Genomic DNA, 16,177 nt, shown 5'->3' with positions numbered 1-16,177 from the left:
GAAGCCTCTTCCCCACGGGCAGCCCCGCTGGCACCACAGCCTGGGCTGCCAGGTCACCACGGCCGGAAAAGCATCTCCAACAACCACCAGAACTATAGAGATATATATGTATACATACATATATATGTTTATACATACACACACACACGTATCTATATGTATATATGTCTACCTATATACACATATAGGTTGGAAAGGCAAGCTGCCAAAGTAGAAAACCATCGTTTCACCTAGGTTGTGTTATGCATGTTAAAGAAAGGAGACTTTTAGCCCATGACATCGTCTTTAAAAATGAGTATTTAAGAGCTTCAAAAATTGCTACAGTACAAAAAGTGTCTGTGTGTGTATATATATATATATTTCCTCTCTACACATCTCGTATGTATGTATGTATGCGTATGGACCGGGATGAATGACCCCACCAGAAGAGACACCCCCACTCGTCCTCCACCACGTTTCCAGGCGTTACCGACACGGCTTCGGCTCCCTCGCGAAGTCTTTGCATCGGTACATGGCACATAATGGTATTATTGGCACAGGTTCAGAGTCACAGTCCCTCCAGGCCCCGCTGCTCCTCCCCTCTCACCGGTTCCTCTTCCTCCACGGGATCCTCCTCTCGCACCGTTTGTCTTCCTCTGAAAATTGCAGTTACCTACAGGCGTGTTCATCTTTATAAAAATATATTTGGCCCATAGAACGCTGCTCTTTGAGTCTCCTACTGGTAAACAGAAATGGTAGGTACAGGTCACCCATTTGTTTGAATATTTTTTACAGGTTCGCCAATGGAATCCTGTTAAAGGACGAGAAGAACAACAAAGATTAAACCGTGACAGGGAAACACATCGCCCAGAGGCCTCCCCTTCCTCCAGCTGTGGCCAGGCGGGGCTATGGAGCGCAGACACCCCCTCCCCAGCACCAAGCTGCCTTTGGGACAGGACCGCTGCTTAGAAGCTCCGCTCCAGCTCATTTGCAGCCTTCTGAGTGGGGGTGGGGGATGCTTTTGGCGAGCAGTGGGAGTGACTAAGAGGCTTCAGTGCGTCTTACTGCACACTTCCATCTCCTCATGATTTATTTCTGAGCATCCTTGCGTTCTGGAGCTTCTCACACTCAGGCTGAGAGCGGCGAGCGCTTTGGCAGATGAGATGATGATGATGATGAGCACTAACAAGATTTTCTCACGTTAAATGCCCTACAGAAATCAAGAGGGTATCGGTGAAGCATCCAAATGAGGGATCCTAAGGAAGTTCCTCTTGAGCTATTTATTTGCCATCTCTGCAAGATCTCTCCCTACGTGATCTCTAAACCTCTGTGTGAAGATAATTCCTCCCCTCACTTCACATGGAGCCACACAAGCCGTAGCCCATCCAGGAGTGCTCAGAGCCTGCCCAGAGCCTGCCCGTGACACTCTCCCGCCAGCCAATGACCTCTGACTAGCTGGGCATCAGCATTTTAAAACACAACATGCTTTTTGCTCAAGGCTTCCTCCTTCAGCCTCCTTTTTGAGCCAGATGCCCAATATAGACCATCTCCAAGAACAATGCTGAAGTCTTAATTAGCGAGACAGATTTTACAGAGTCCTTAATCTCCCGCACCGGGGCTGTGTTGGGACTGCTGCTGTTCCTCTGAAGACGAGCCTGGATTTCTTAGGATGACTCATTATCTGTTAATGTTAATACAGACCATTTGCTGTTGTTAGGCAGAACGGGGCCATCACAGCAGCTGCTGGCTGCGTTCACAGCACGGCATTACCATACAACACTGTACATTCCAAGTGCCTCGTGCCAAAGCCGGGGTCAGACCAAGGTGACCGTGCCAGGACGAGCTGCGGGTCTCCGCTCGCCACTCCCCAGCAGCGGTGCCCACCACTGGCACAGCTCTGGATGCAGGCTGTTTAATGTATGCACCACAGGCTGTACAATTGATATTGCATTCCAAATAGCCTCTTTTGTGCAAAGTAGGTCAGTGCTTGATCAACCTTACAGATTTTTGTATAATCTCATTCCATGGGGTTTTTCAGTCACAGAGAGTGGGATTAAGGGCAAGAAGAACGCAAAATCTCAAACTTAATTTCAGAAAGCCCCAAAGCCAGTAAGAAATCAAACCAAAGCAGCCCCAGGCTTGCCTTGGTACCCAGCCAAAGCCACTTGAGCCTCTGGCAGATTTCACCCTTTGGTCTGCACCACGGAGGCTGTTCCTGCCCCTTCCCCTGCACTGTGTCTCCTCTGTCACCTGCCAGCAGCAGGGCACAGATAGTTTTGTCTCTCGTAGCCCTGTGCAGGTGATCCCTCGCTGAGTTGCCTGGCACAAACTGGCACTGATGGCTTTGCTCTGCCCCTACCCCCACCTTGGGCCATGCTGCTGTGGCTGTGCAGGGGCTGCCTTGCAGAACTGCCCATGCTGGGAGGAAGAGCTGCAGGCTCCTGGTGCCATATCCATCTACCAACCTGTGCTCTGGCAGAGGCACCTGCGGGAAGCTCCGGCAGCTGCTCACCGTGGGCAGCACCGTGGCCCTCGGGGGCAGCACCGGCTCCCTTGCCATTGCTCCTGTTGGCATGGGATGAATCTGACCCCAGGAAAGAGCAGCAACATCTGCTCACTGTGTAACTGGATGAGCTTCACCAGCTTTCCTGACGCTGCCTCAGCCCTGCCTGCAGCTCTCTGTGCTGGGGACTGCTCTGCAGCGCCGGCCCTCACATCTGCTCGCTGCTCGGCCCAGCCCTCCCATGCCACCAGCACCCTCAAATGCCACACTGCCATTTAGGCAGCACGACGCCTGGGACTGGCACAGTGCTGATGGAGTGCAACATGTGAGGCAGACATTAAGCTCCAGCCAGCCTCCCCGTGCTCATCTGCCCTGCCATCCCTGGCCCTGGCCACGCCGTCCGTCTTGTGCCTCCAGCTCTGACCTGACATGCTTGGTAGTACTAATTTGCTTATTAGTCAGCTAAGAGCTGTGAAGTGCCATCAATTAAAACTTGTGGAGTGCTTTGAGCCTTTCCAAGCAGTGAGGTTTCCATCACAGAGGCCAGTGCAGCCTCTGACCTCTCCCGTGGTTGTGTGACTGCTGAACAGGGACAGCCCTTGACTCCTCCATGCCCCCTCTGTCCTCTGCACACACCAAGAGAAAGGGGAAAGCTGAGTGTAACCCCTCAAGCTGGGAAGCTCGGCATGCTCTAGAGCATCCTTCTTCCTCTGCATCAGTCGACATCAGCTGTCACCCTCAGGCTATGCTGCTGCTACCCTAAAAGCAAGGCAGGAAAACAGCCATCCCTCCAGACAGGGTGCAGCCCAAAGCAGCTGCATCTCCTTCTCCACCAACCTCCCCTCTAGGAATGAGAGCTGGAAAGGCATCCTCAGTCCCAACGCTCCTCCTGCACTTAGCAGCATCTGTCCAGTGACAGCACGAGGCCACCACCACGACAGGGGACAATCTACCAGGGAGATATCTCAGTACCACCAGCCACACCATCTGCTCTCGGAAGGTTTTGCCTTACACAACGACATGTGAGACTTGCAATATTCATTCTGTCTGCAGGACGTCCCAGCTGGCGCACACACGCTCAGGCAAAACGCCGCTGCGACACGTCCTTCGGCTGCAGCCTTCTGGGAACCCTTAACAAGTATTCACTGACCTTTCCTGAACTTCTAAAGCATCTGAGCTGACCCCATTTTGGGACAAGGGCAATTTCTCCTGTTACCTGTGCCGTGGTGACATTCTCTGCATCACTCCCCACATACAGCAGGAATCTGCAGCGGTCACCTTGGTTTTAATTGATGTCCCACTTAAGCACGAGTATTCCACAAACACCCTGGTGCCAGGACACGCAGTCACACGTGCAGGGAACAGGGTTTGGCTTAATCTGATTTTGTTAACATTAATGAAACCAAACATCAGCTTTCAGAACTGTACAAACAACTGAAACACTACCACAGAGCTAATGCCCCAGGTATGACTCAGACAGATGCTTCCAGAGCGCATCAATACGTGTTTTGTGGATCTCATGAAAACGGGTCAATGAGAATTTCAAGGGTTTAATAAGGCATAATGGAGCAGCTTTAGACTATTTAAAGAAACCTGTGGAGACGACCAGGGTGTGGTCTCTGGAACAGAATTTCACAGGACCTTGGAGCAGGAGCAGTGGGAATTGCACCAGGTTCCCATGGCTCATTCCCCTTTCCTCTCCTTCAGGTATGAGAGCTGCTGACGGTAACCAAGTGTAACTGCCTTGCCTTTGGTGGTGGTGGGTTTAAAAAAAAGCATTTTAAGCCAATGGACAGACCCCATAAACTACACAGCTCATGGTGGAAAAGGTACCGTGGACGATTGCTGGCTGACTTCTGAAGCCAGTGCCTGCACATGCTGCTGAGAAGCCTCTTAGAACCTCCCTGTCTGTCCTCCCACTGCCCCTGCTCACTAAGATCAGCTCACCCCCCAGGGACCTGCACACTTTGTCCCCCTGAGACAGCAGCCATGATAACACATAACATATGAACATGTGAACGTTAACAGATGGGGAGTGAAAGCCTTTTCATTCTGCCTGGTCAAGCCCCTCTGAGCAGGAGAGGTTCTCACAGGGCAGAGTCACGCCAGAGAGACCCTGTGGGCAAAGACGTTGGTGGGCAGAGAGCTGAACCCTTGCTTCTGGCTTTCTCCTCCCTGCTCGCCGCGGTGCAGGCAGGCACACGGCTCACCTGGGCTGCCCAGACGCAGCCAGCCCCCAGCACAGCCGAGACCATTAACTTTTTATTCCCTTCCATTCTAATCTAATTATATTCCTGTGTTCAATAGCTGAACATAATGTTAAACAGGCTATTCCGAGCAAGCTGCAGTCAAGGAAGGCTGGAAATTTCATTTACACTGAATATATGATTCATTACAGCAGGGACTTGGGACAGACCAATTAATTCACCTGAGCGCGCGGCTCGAACGGGCACCGCTGCCCCACCGTGAGCTGGCAGCCCTGAACCCTAATTGCTTTTCCTGCCACTGCTGCCAGTGGGGCCACCTTCAAGAGCAACACAAGGAGCTGAAAACAGCTCAAGCCCACTCAAGAAAAGCGAAAAAGAAATCCCCAAACAACGCACTGCTGAAGCCAGCACAACACTGTTGTATTCCTTTGGCACACAGGCTCGGCTTCACACAGACCTAGGAGGAGGAGGAGGACCCTGGCACCCTCACAACGGGAGCATGGAAGTGTTATGGGCAGCAAACATCATCACATGAGCTTTTGGGTACTGATGGAGCGTGCAGGTCAGACGTTTGACTCGAACGGGACGGGCTGCCCATCATGCAGTGAGAGGTCAATTACAGATCAGGCAGCTCGGAAATCACCGACATTTGCTGAGGTTTGACAAGTGGGCTGCAACCACGAGACTGGGCTCAAATTCAAGGCTGCCCCAGCCATCCTTTGCTCTCAAGTCCATATTCATCCCAGTCCCTGTCTTTTAGCTCGGGCCCGTCTGTAATTCACCTCCTTGGAAACGCCATTTTGGAACCCAACATCGCAGCCATGGCGGGACGTTTGTCCAGCCACCGTGGACAAAAGAAGCACGAGCAGGAGGATGGCACCAGGCTGGGAAGCGAGTGGGAGCACGAGCAGGAGGATGGCACCAGGCTGGGAAGCGAGTGGGAGCACGAGCAGGAGGATGGCACCAGGCTGGGAAGTGATTGGGAGCATGAGCAGGAGGATGGCACCAGGCTGGGAAGCGAGGGATGGGCACGGGAGGACCGCGGTACGTACCAGGAAACAGCCCGATGGTGTCTGCCCTGCCCCCAGAAGTCAAACAGGCCTCGGCCAGTCAGCAGGAGATTTCAAACCATTTCTCAGACACAAAGGCCACGGGAATAAGATGTCGGTCAGAAGAAGAGGGTCTGCAGCGAGCAGAAAAAGGCGCTTGCACGTGCCGGCACGGAACACACAAGGAGCAAGCCGAGGTGGCCTGCGCTCCTTCAGAGGGAAAAGCAGTGAACCCCTGAAGCGATGCTTTCAGTGGGCGTATGGGCCCTGCCCGGGCTGAGCTGTGGGGCGGCTGAGCTGTGGGGAGGCAGCTCCAACACGTGCCCCCAGGGCATCTCTCCCCGGCAGGGCTGTGGCACGGCGCTCCCCACCCGCCGGGACACCGCGGCGGCCGCCTCACCTGTTTCCATTGAAGGTTGTTTTATAATCCCCGGGCGAGCGCAACGCCTCCTCCGCGTAGACAGAGACGGGGCTCCGGACGCACTCGTGGGAGCACTGCAGCGTCTCGTTGTAGGCGGTGAAGATGTCGAGGGCGCTGGGCACGCGCGCGGGGGCGAAGTCCGTCAGGTTCTGGCAGCTCTCCTCTTGCTGGTCCAGCTTGCGCTGGTGGCTGTTGCGCCGCGGGCGCCCGCTCTGCGCGCAGCTGGGGGAGACCAGAGGGGACACGGCGTGGGAAGGCGTCTTACCAGCTGCTAATCACACCCCCCCCAGCGTCAGACCAGCGCTCAGGCACTTTGGGGAGATCAGCCACAATCCCAAGTCGTTGGTGGGGGTTTTTTTTCCTGCTTTTAAGCATCACATTTGAATTGTAGATCCACGCTTTTTACCATCAGAGGAATTACCTAACAAGTCACACGTTTACACCTGCAGGAAATGAAAGCCTTTATCTAAGTGGAAAGATGTAGGTGAGAGCAATGAAGTGGAACCCTTTCCATTTGAGAGGCACCAAAAGGTTTTAACTTATTGGGATAAATGAGCTCAGAAACTGCTCCAGCGTGGCAGCCATGCTCTGCCTTGGCTGAGGGATGGCTGGTGGGGCAGCCCTGCTCCCTCAAGGCTCTGCAGGCTCCCATGGGATCTCCTGACCCTGCCACACACGTTTGGTACGTGTGAAACAAGGAGAACACCAGCTAGCAGGAACCCACCCTCCATCAGGCTGGCCCTATTTAAGGGTGTAGATGTTGATTTAATGAAGATGTCACACTATTTCTGAACAGGACTGACAGTGCCTATCATAACGCTGGTGTTTTGGAATATGGGAGCTCTGAGGGCAGCAGAAGTTCTGGCTGCTGGGGGATGGGGAGCTGTGGGGCCACCCTGGGAGCAGCAGCATCTGCTGGCAGCGGGACACAGCCTGCTCTGCACTGATGGGACCGAAAGAGACAGCCCCTAAAGCACTCGTCCATCAGCTGTACCGTGGCACCCGGCAGCTCTCCCATAGCTCAGCTGCAGGAGGAGTAACGTTTGGGGCTGGCAGTGTGTGTGACCCTGCATGTGGCCAGCATGTGGCTGGCTCTGACTTGCACAAGGAGCACTGGAGGAAGCCTAAAGATGTGTGAAAAGCCAAAGCAGACTTTGGCCAATGTTAGAGCCGAGCAAGCTCACTGGCATGCTGCTGGGACACCTCTGAGAGCTGACTGTGCTCGCCTGGAGGTATCCTCCAGTGACTTCCCAATTCCACTTACTGTAAACAATTTCTATTCTACACTGATGGCTGTATTTATTTGTTTTCCCATTTTTGCCTTCAGCATTGAGCTACTCGAGCTGCTCTGCCAAGCCTTGGCCGGCCGGATCAATGGCAGGTTCTGCTTATGACCACTATTAGAGAAAAATCCCAGGAGTGTTTTATAAAGTATTTTCCACGCTCTCTCACTGAAATACTGCTCCAACCAGGGAAGTTTAGTAAGGTAAATCCTGTCTGAGACACAAAATTGAGCAGTCAGCTGCACTCCTGATGCCTTCCCACAGGCCTGCTCCCAGCAAAGCAAACTTGTCTGCACGGCAAGTAACACAGTGCTCTTGGCCAGCTGCAACCCTTCCTTACAGCTCTGCCCAGACTACCATGCCTCCTGCAAATGGGTTTTCCTCTAACCCTGGGGAGCGAGCAGGCTGCTTCATCAAGCCTGACTTCCTCCTGGGTGCAGGAATTGATTTGCTGCAGCACCTGGGGAGAGCTCAGGTGGGCAGAAAGGGCAGGAGGTGGCCCGAGGAGAGACTCGGCGGTGCTGAGCCTGGCAGCACAGCAGCTCTCCCACCAGCCCAGAGCTGGAGTCCTATCACCACAGTGGCAATGCTGACCTCAAAGTAGGCCAGTTTCCCTGGGAAAATAGGTGAAGTCACAAGCGCCTGAAGCACAAAGCTAACCTATTTTGCCATCCGCCCAGCCATGCTGAGAGAACAAACGGGAGCAGACGAAGCTGGAGGAGCACACGGGCAGCTGGGGGAGGGGGCAGCTCCACACCGGTGGCACTCCAGGGGCAGAAGCTGCCCATCAGTCCCTGGGGTGTAAGGAAGGTCAGGAGACGCAGCCACTGCTTCCTGAGCTGGGCTGGTGATTCCAGGAGCAGCAGCAAAGCCGCTTAAGCGAGGTGGCAGGGGAGATGCCACCCAGTGAGGACAGGTCCTGGCACACATGCGGGGACACCCGCTGCGGCCCAGCGCACGGCTCTGACCTCAGCACGTGGCATCACGTTGCAGCAGCCACACACACGTGTCCCACCTGGGACTTGGCCACCCAAGCCCAGCCACGTGCCGGTCCCCAAAGCCACCCGCCGCACGGTGACAGCAGGGGAGCCCCACGGGTCATCCCACAGCCTTCAGCCTCCTCTGCAAATCTCGGTGTTAAAAAATCCCCCTTTTCTCCCACGGTGCCTTTCTGAAGCCATCCTGGTGGATGCTGCCAGCTCGCAGCTGGAGAGGCACCTCTGTCCCCTCCCTGTCCCCATCCTCCCCGCCCCCAAGCCACGCACACCCAGGAGGGACCTTACCAGTTTTTTAAGACAAGAGTTGTTATCAGAGCGGCTATGACCATGATGAGGGACACGGTAATAGTGATTATCTGATGAACTGCCAGACCTGCAGAGAGAAGAAACAAGAGAGAGTGGGGTGAGGAGCCTCCGGGGACCCCAGGCAGAGCCCCTGCCACGCACAGCGCTGCCCGCAGCTCCTCCCCAGCGCAGGACCACGCACAGCCCCCGGCAGCAGCAGCACAATCCTCTCTCCTGCCTTACATAAAATAATCTTGAAGCCAGGCTTCTCATTTCCTATCCTCTCAAGTATGTTCCTTGTCAGCCTGAATTAGGCACGAAGAAAGGAAGAGATGTGAAGACGTATCCCCTCCGGGACGGAAAGGGAAACTTGAGCACAGCCTTGCAGTGGGTGCAGGATTAACCAGAGATGATAATTACTGCACTAACTGCTGCTCACTTAGAAGGTCGGATGGGCTCATTTTCCCCTTATTCACCTTACACAGGGTATAATTTTGGCTCGTGTATCATTCCTAATGAGCAGTTTGGAAACAAAAGCATCTCAATGTACAGTATGTTTGTGATTTTTTGCTGCTTTACAGTTGCAATTTCGTAATGAAATGATTTTCCTGGCTGCAGCCCAAGGATGTGCTATTTTTCACAAACAGATGTTGCAGCTCCTGATGGATGAGACTTTTAATAAATAAGTGTTAGTATGACAGGAAAACAAGCAGTTATATATAAATATAACTATACTAGCTATATATATATATGTGTGTGTGTATGCATCTGTGCAATACATGTGTAGTGCTCTCAGCTCACGCAGGTGCATGTGGCAAGGAAATCCTTCCATGTGCCCACGGGAATGCTGCCCAGGGCTCTCCCACACTCCCAAGCAGCACATTTAGAGATTTAGGGCTCCCCTGCTTTCGGCACAGTGCACCCCGCTCTCATGGCAGGCTTGTGCAAGACTCTGAGCAGCAGCCCAGGCTGCAGGCTGGATAATTAGGCCAGGCGAGATTTATCAGTGGTATTTTAAACCACGGATCACACTTGCTGCTCTGCTGCCTCCTCTCAAAGGACAAAAGTTTTGACTCCCTTGAAATTTTGTTCTCTCATCTCCCCCTGCTCATCCCTGCACCCTGGGGCTTTTGCATTCCCTGCCCACGCTGCTGACAACGTTCATCAAGGGAGAAAAGCTGCTCGAGCTCAGCCTGACTCCCAGGGCAAAGTTGCCACCTCCCAGGACACACCAGCAGCATTCCATGCCTCCACAGCCCACGCACCTCCAAAGAAGCCCTAATCCCCCAGAAAAACGATGGAAATTGCTTCTGGCCTGGGAAAGAGCAGGAGAAAAGCTCTGCAAGGCTGCAGCGAGCCTTGAGGACATCAGAGGGGAAATGGAAACCACTCAGCATGGGCATTGGATGAGATATATTCACCTTTTGAAGGCTGCTTCCACCACTCAGCACAGTGACCTCCCAGCTGGCAGGTGCATCACAGCTTGAGGGGCTATGCCAGCTTTCACCAGCCTTGCTGTACCCCAGCACTGCATCTCCCCACCTCAGCAGCCTTGCTCAACATCTACCACCAACTTGCCCTCGTCCCTTTGCCCCTACTTGGGGTGGGGGGGGAGTCAGTGGGTAGACCTGGCTACCCTGCACCTATTTTTGTAGGGCTGCCTTGCCCCTGTTTTGGAGGGGTTGGCACTGCTGTGCTGCCCAGGCTGCAGGCCCCAGGCTTTGCAGCAGGCTGCCTTGGGAGGAAGGCACAGATCCCACTCTGGGTGCAGAAACCTGCAACATCCCAGATTTTCAGTGACGAGCCATCCAGCAGCGACACCTCTTTCGGACTTTGCTGCCAGGATGCGTCCTGGGCGTAAATCAAACGCTCAGAAATGGGAGCCCTGACAGTTCAATAGAATAAAAACCAAGGTGACCTTCGGTGGAGTCTGATTCACCAAAAGACACCCCGTGCCAAGCACTGGGGTAGCACTGGCTCACGGGGAAGGCTGCACTCCCAGTGCCAGCAGCAGCCAGCAACCAACACCAGGCTGCCAGGCAGGGACTGGTGTTAAAGGGAGGGATGGGCTGCTCCTTGCCCTGGAGAACACAAAGCTCTGGTGGTCTGAGCTGAAGCCTTCACTTCCAAAATAAAAGCAGCAGGGCTTCTGGAAGGAAGCATACCCAGCATCTTCTAGCATTTACTCCCCCTTGCCAACAGAAATGCTAGCGGGGAGAGATGGAGAAAGGAGCAGAGATCCTGACTGGTTTTAAGGATATGATGTGGTCTAGGGCTGGAGGCAGTGGCAGGTTATCAGTTGCACCATGGATGCATCACTGACCAAGGAATGTCCAAAGACCCAGGAAATGGCCTTGCAGAGCCATTTGAACCAACACCTGCAGGGCTGCCCGGGTGGGCAGGATCACTCAAGGGACCCCCGAGCCCGGAGCTGGGCTGGCAGTCACCTTCCCCAGGGCCGGGGAGATCAGCTGCCCCCCACCAGCGGCTGGGAGCCACAGCCAAATCACTTGCTCCTCAGCTGCTCTGCCTCCAGCTTCATTTCCTGAGGGAATTCACAGGGAAAAACACCACCAGGCTCCCCACCTCCCACCAGCACCCCACCAGCTGAAGACTTCTGGCCCCACACTGTGTGTCCCTGGAGGACAGTCGCGACGGGAGCCGTGTCCCGACAGAGCCGCAGCGGCAGCTCCCGGCTCATGTGCTGGGTTCAGCGGTGACGCCCACCCCGGCAGCCGCCCGGCTGCATCCTTGGAGCAGCTCCCAGTGGGACACCGCCGAAAAAGATAAAAGGAAAGGCTCTAAAAATAAAGTACAACCAGCCCAGTGCCCGATTCCTTTGAAAACAGAAGCGGCGTTGGAAATGAGACCTTCTGCAAAGACGGGAGCCGAGGCAGAGGCAGCGGGGCCACGGGAGAACCTAACGATGCAATTAATCCTTGTACTTACATAATGGGAGACACACAGGCAGAACAGATTGCAGGTGGCTGAGCACTGGGAAGGATGGCAGCTCTTCAGGGCAGGACACATGGATTTTAAGAAAGGCTGGATAATTTTAGACTCCATCACATACATAACTCGCCATATGTAGTGGCATAGCAGAAAGTTCCGTGTATCGTGTATTAATTCTGCACCAAAGCCCGAGGGGATTGCAAGAGGATGGGAGATGTTTTTGCCAACAGCATTAACCATGGCAGGGATGGAAAGAAAGGGACCTGAGGGGTGACTGGGATGATTTTTCTGGAAAGCCCTGTGGCAGTTCGTGCTGCCATATGGAGTAATAGGTCTTCATTCTTACTTTGCAGAAGTATCAGATCCTTCCTTCCAGGCCTTCAAAGAAATTTATAGACCCATACAGAGGAAAATCGAACCGAAATTTTCCATCTGCAAGAAGAGGAGTTAATGGATGGGGCATCCTGGGAGAGGGGAGCACCCATCAGGGACATGCACCAGCCGCGGGGTTGAGGCGAGATGAAAGAGAGACGGTTGCGAAGAGCAAAGCATTATTTCAACCACAGCCCTAGGAGCCCAGTCTTTCTGGAGGAGAGGGACCTGGAGGATAAAATCAATAGCTCATAAAGCAAAATTACCCTCCTCCTCCAGCACAGGAGCCTGCTGGCAGTGCGTAACTCACGGTGACATCCTGCACCCCCAAAACACGGGCTGCAGGGAGGAACCTGGAGGCAGGAATTAGAGCCGCTCGGTTTTGTTTGCCCATCTCCATGGCAAACACTTCAAACGGCAAAGCCCCGATCCCAGCAAGTTACGGAGCCCAGCAGCCTCCTAATTACACATTAACAACCAAGGAAGAAGGGAGCTGCGGGGAGGCAGCGGCGCGGGCTCGGGCAGGGTCACCCCGCGAGCTGCTGCCCTGCCACAGCACCTGCAAACGCCTCATCCCAGCGAGGGGATGGAGAGAGCTTCCCTCTTACAAGGCTTTTACCAGGCAATTTGATGCAGTGACCATTTAACTCGAGGGTAATTACAGGAGAAGTATTTAATGGAATTGGAAGTGTGTCCAAACCCCTGTGCTTCTGCTAGTGCAGCAGAATTTAATGTGTCGCCTGCCAGGAGGGAAAGCTCTTCAAAGGCGCTCTTTGAACCCTTGGAAATGCTGAAATATTGCTGGGTTTTTCCACTCTCACATCATCCGAGCGCACTCTGCTCTCGCTGGGGACTTCTTGTCCCCTCCAGCCGTAGGAGACTCAGCCCCAGCATCCCAGCAGGCAGCAGCCAAGCACCAACCCACAAAATGCACCTTCAAACTCCCCAAGTCCAGGGAAGCTCCTTCTCAAAGCAGGCAAATGCCAGGGCTCCTTTTTTTTCCCAAATGTTGTTTTTAAAGACCATATATTTGCCACCGAGATGAAAGTGGCCTTCCTGGCCACCTTTTGAAGCATCTCCCGGACAGCTCTGCATCAACAGAATTAATTCCATGAGAAAATCCATTTGAGACTAATGTCTTGCTACTGCAGAAGTGTGCAACGGCAGCGAACAGGAGATATAAGCTCTTAATTAAAAACAAAGAGAACCTCTGTCCCCCAAGGCCTTTCTTTCGACAGCTCTGCTTAGGAAGGCTGCATTTTTCATTTTCCCAATAAAAACAGCAACGAGCCACAACTCTTTGAAGACCCTTGTCAAGGCCTCCAAGTTGCATAAAATTAAAGAGAGAACCAGCTCAGTTTCATTCCACAGAGCGTGATCTTGAGTTACTGTCAGTGGTGGGACAACAACAGATGCCCAGGATAACTGCTGTCCTGGCCAGGAGGGCTGCCATGAGGTCCCTTCCCACAGGCACGACACACGGATTGCTTCCTTGCTCCTTTCCCCCCGCTCTGCCTCAGCCTTGCCACAACTCCCGTCTGAGCTGACACGAGAAAGAGGGGAAATCTCAATCAGGCAGGGAGCAGGGAGGGCCCGTGTCCTGTCCAGCGCTGTGGCAGTGAGCCAGAGAGGCAAGTCCTTGGTTGCAGCAGGACTTCATCCACATGCACAGTCAGGCCCTAACGCCTCTCCCTCTGGCTCCTCAGTCAAAGCATCACGTCTGGCCAGGCTGAGACCACCCCAGCAGGCTCCCAGTAACAAGCATGAAAAGGAAACCGGCTCCTGGGAGCGGCTGAGGTGCTTATAGAGAGGGAAAACGATGAGAATGCAGATGGAACCGGTGCCACAGCAACTGTTCCCAGCCAAAATAACCTTCCAAGCGATTTCCACGGTGAGCATCACAGCCCACACCGAAGCCACGGCCCCCGCCCTGCGCAGCACCGCGTCGGCAGCCGGTCACGCCGCGTCTCCCAGCCTGGCAGGCACGTCAGTACCTGCTGCCTGGAACAGCCCTGCCACTGAAGGAGTCCTGTCAGGCAGCTCAGCAACTGTCCCTGGCGCTGGGCCTGGCTCCCTGCCGGTATCCGAGCAGCCAAAACGCGGCTGATGCAGCCTGGAAGGGGGAATGACCAGGCTGTGGGGCTCCACAGAGCCTCCCCAGGCTGCAGCAGCTGGGCATCGGGTCCCATGAGATGAAGTGGTGACCACTGGAGAGGATCTGCTCTGCTCAGATCCAGTCAGTGGGGCATGTGAGCCTGGCTGCTGCCCAGCTGCCTGCTCTGGGCATCATCCCCAGCCACTCTGAGACGGGGGACAGCGGTGCTGGCAGCTGCCCAAGGACGGGCTCTCTCTGAAGCGGGGTCTTCTCACTGGGCTCGGCAGCCCATCCCCATCCCTGCCACGAGCCTCCTCCCTCTGTTCTCACCCGCCCCGATGCCTCTGCCTCCTCCCGAGCATCACGGGAAACCGGCTGGACTCGAGAGGCATGACAGCTTCCCCAGTCATCAGAAAAGGCATCTCATCCCCAAAAGCCTCGTCCAGCTGATAAAACTGCTTTCAGGCTGAAAAATCCAATCAGGAGCGTTGTGTGGCCGCTCTGCAGCAATCACAGCCAGAAACAGCCTTCCCCAGGGGGCACCAGTCACGCTGTGCCGAAACAGGAACCCTACTGCCAATTAATAGCTTGCAAGGAAAATCATTTACAAAGAACACCAGGGTTAGATACAGGGGCAGAGATACGGCAGGAGTCTCCTTGGAAAACCCTGTTCTGGTACCAAGCTGGTTCATCCACCGCTTGATCCACTGTGCTGGGAAATAGCCATGGGTCCCCTCCTCTTCACACCTCCCTTGCCTTCAAAGCAGAGTTTGGGCAGGCAAAGCCCCTTGGTTTTCCACCTGGTAAATCAGAGCAATCAGCTCTGAAACCCAGCCTGGGGAGCATTACTCATCCTGAAGTGAAAATGCAGCTCTTCAGCACAAAAAAAAACCCCCACCAAGGTTCTTGGAAACCTCCTGATAGTTTGGGTTGGGCTGATGAAAGGAGGAGAATATCCTGCTGCTGCTGCTGCTGCCAAGAACGAAGATCCTAGAGGCTTATGCTAAAGACGCTGGGACTTATCTTCTCAGGTGTTACAGCAAATATCACCGAGCAATAAACACTTCTGAGAGCAGCAGAGTTTCTCGCTCGTTTAGACACAGGCGGGCGGAAGGCGCAGAGGCACTCACGGCATCTGCTCATCCCGCCGAGATCCAGTTCCTGGCTCGGCTCACGGCCACGCTCGTTTCTTGCCTCAGCCGTCCTCCTCCATCCTTCAGGCTGCTGCGAGGTCCTTCGGGATGCTGCGGGAAGGGCGGCCGGCGGGTGCTGCCCAGGAGAGGCCGTCCAGCCCCTCGCCTCCCCACGCCTCTGCACGGCAGATCAAAGAGCCAGCACCATCCCATCCGCCCAGGGTCTGTTAAACACATTTTATCTTTAATTAATTCCTTTGAAGCTTTTTGCAGCCGCTATCTCCTCGCATACAGCACCCTCTCTCCTGCACCCTCCTTCTGAAGGCTGGGTCACCTCCCGGGGGGGAAGCAAATGTCTCTTTATTATTATTTACTACTAATTCTTTCTTTATTATTCCTGATTCCAGCCCTGTCCCTGCCCGGGGAGGGGTGCCCCTGCACCCCAGCTCCCCCACGAGCACGCTGCTCACAGAGCTCGCTGCCAGACACGCTGTGCACCGGCGATCAAATCACCATTAAGAGCAGCAGACGGCACATGAAGTCTTCTGCCTTATAAAGCACTTAAAGGTTTAATTAAAGACGGCTTTATTCTAATAATACTGAAAGGAGGGCCTCAGACAACCCAGCGAGCGCAATTCATGCCTTCCTTCTGACAGGCTCTGATTCATCCCTCTTACTCCTTCTTTCTGGGCCGAGCTACGCAGTGCAGGAGGACACTCTGCCTTGGCAGAAGAGCCCAGCACACACGGAGCACGGCAGCCCCGGCCAAAGCTCCTCACAGCCCTCGCTCCTGCAGCACGCTGCAAGGGGAAGCATTCCTCTCTCTTCCAGACTCCAACGTAAAACGATTCTGACAGACCCCGAAAAGGGAAGCGCCTTTCTGAAAACCACAAGCATAAA

At 54.2% G+C, this 16,177-nt stretch overlaps 1 protein-coding gene across 1 annotated transcript in view; it reads right to left on the bottom strand.

Moving 5' to 3' along the window:
* Positions 1–214: 214 nt before the first annotated feature.
* The window catches only part of AJAP1 (adherens junctions associated protein 1), a 32,882-nt gene continuing 16,919 nt past the window's right edge, over positions 215–16,177 (bottom strand). Inside the window, exons 3-6 of the mRNA XM_062013080.1 lie at positions 8,726–8,813; positions 6,139–6,381; positions 5,742–5,872; positions 215–790 (exon numbers count right to left, since the gene is read on the bottom strand). Coding sequence (XP_061869064.1) covers positions 5,800–5,872; positions 6,139–6,381; positions 8,726–8,813 — 404 coding nt within the window. The 3' untranslated portion in view covers positions 215–790; positions 5,742–5,799. The remainder of the gene's footprint in view (positions 791–5,741; positions 5,873–6,138; positions 6,382–8,725; positions 8,814–16,177) is intronic.

Source organism: Colius striatus, chromosome 21 (assembly GCF_028858725.1).
Source record: "Colius striatus isolate bColStr4 chromosome 21, bColStr4.1.hap1, whole genome shotgun sequence".
Lineage (NCBI taxonomy): Eukaryota > Metazoa > Chordata > Aves > Coliiformes > Coliidae > Colius > Colius striatus.
This window is presented reverse-complemented; position numbering and strand designations above follow the sequence as displayed.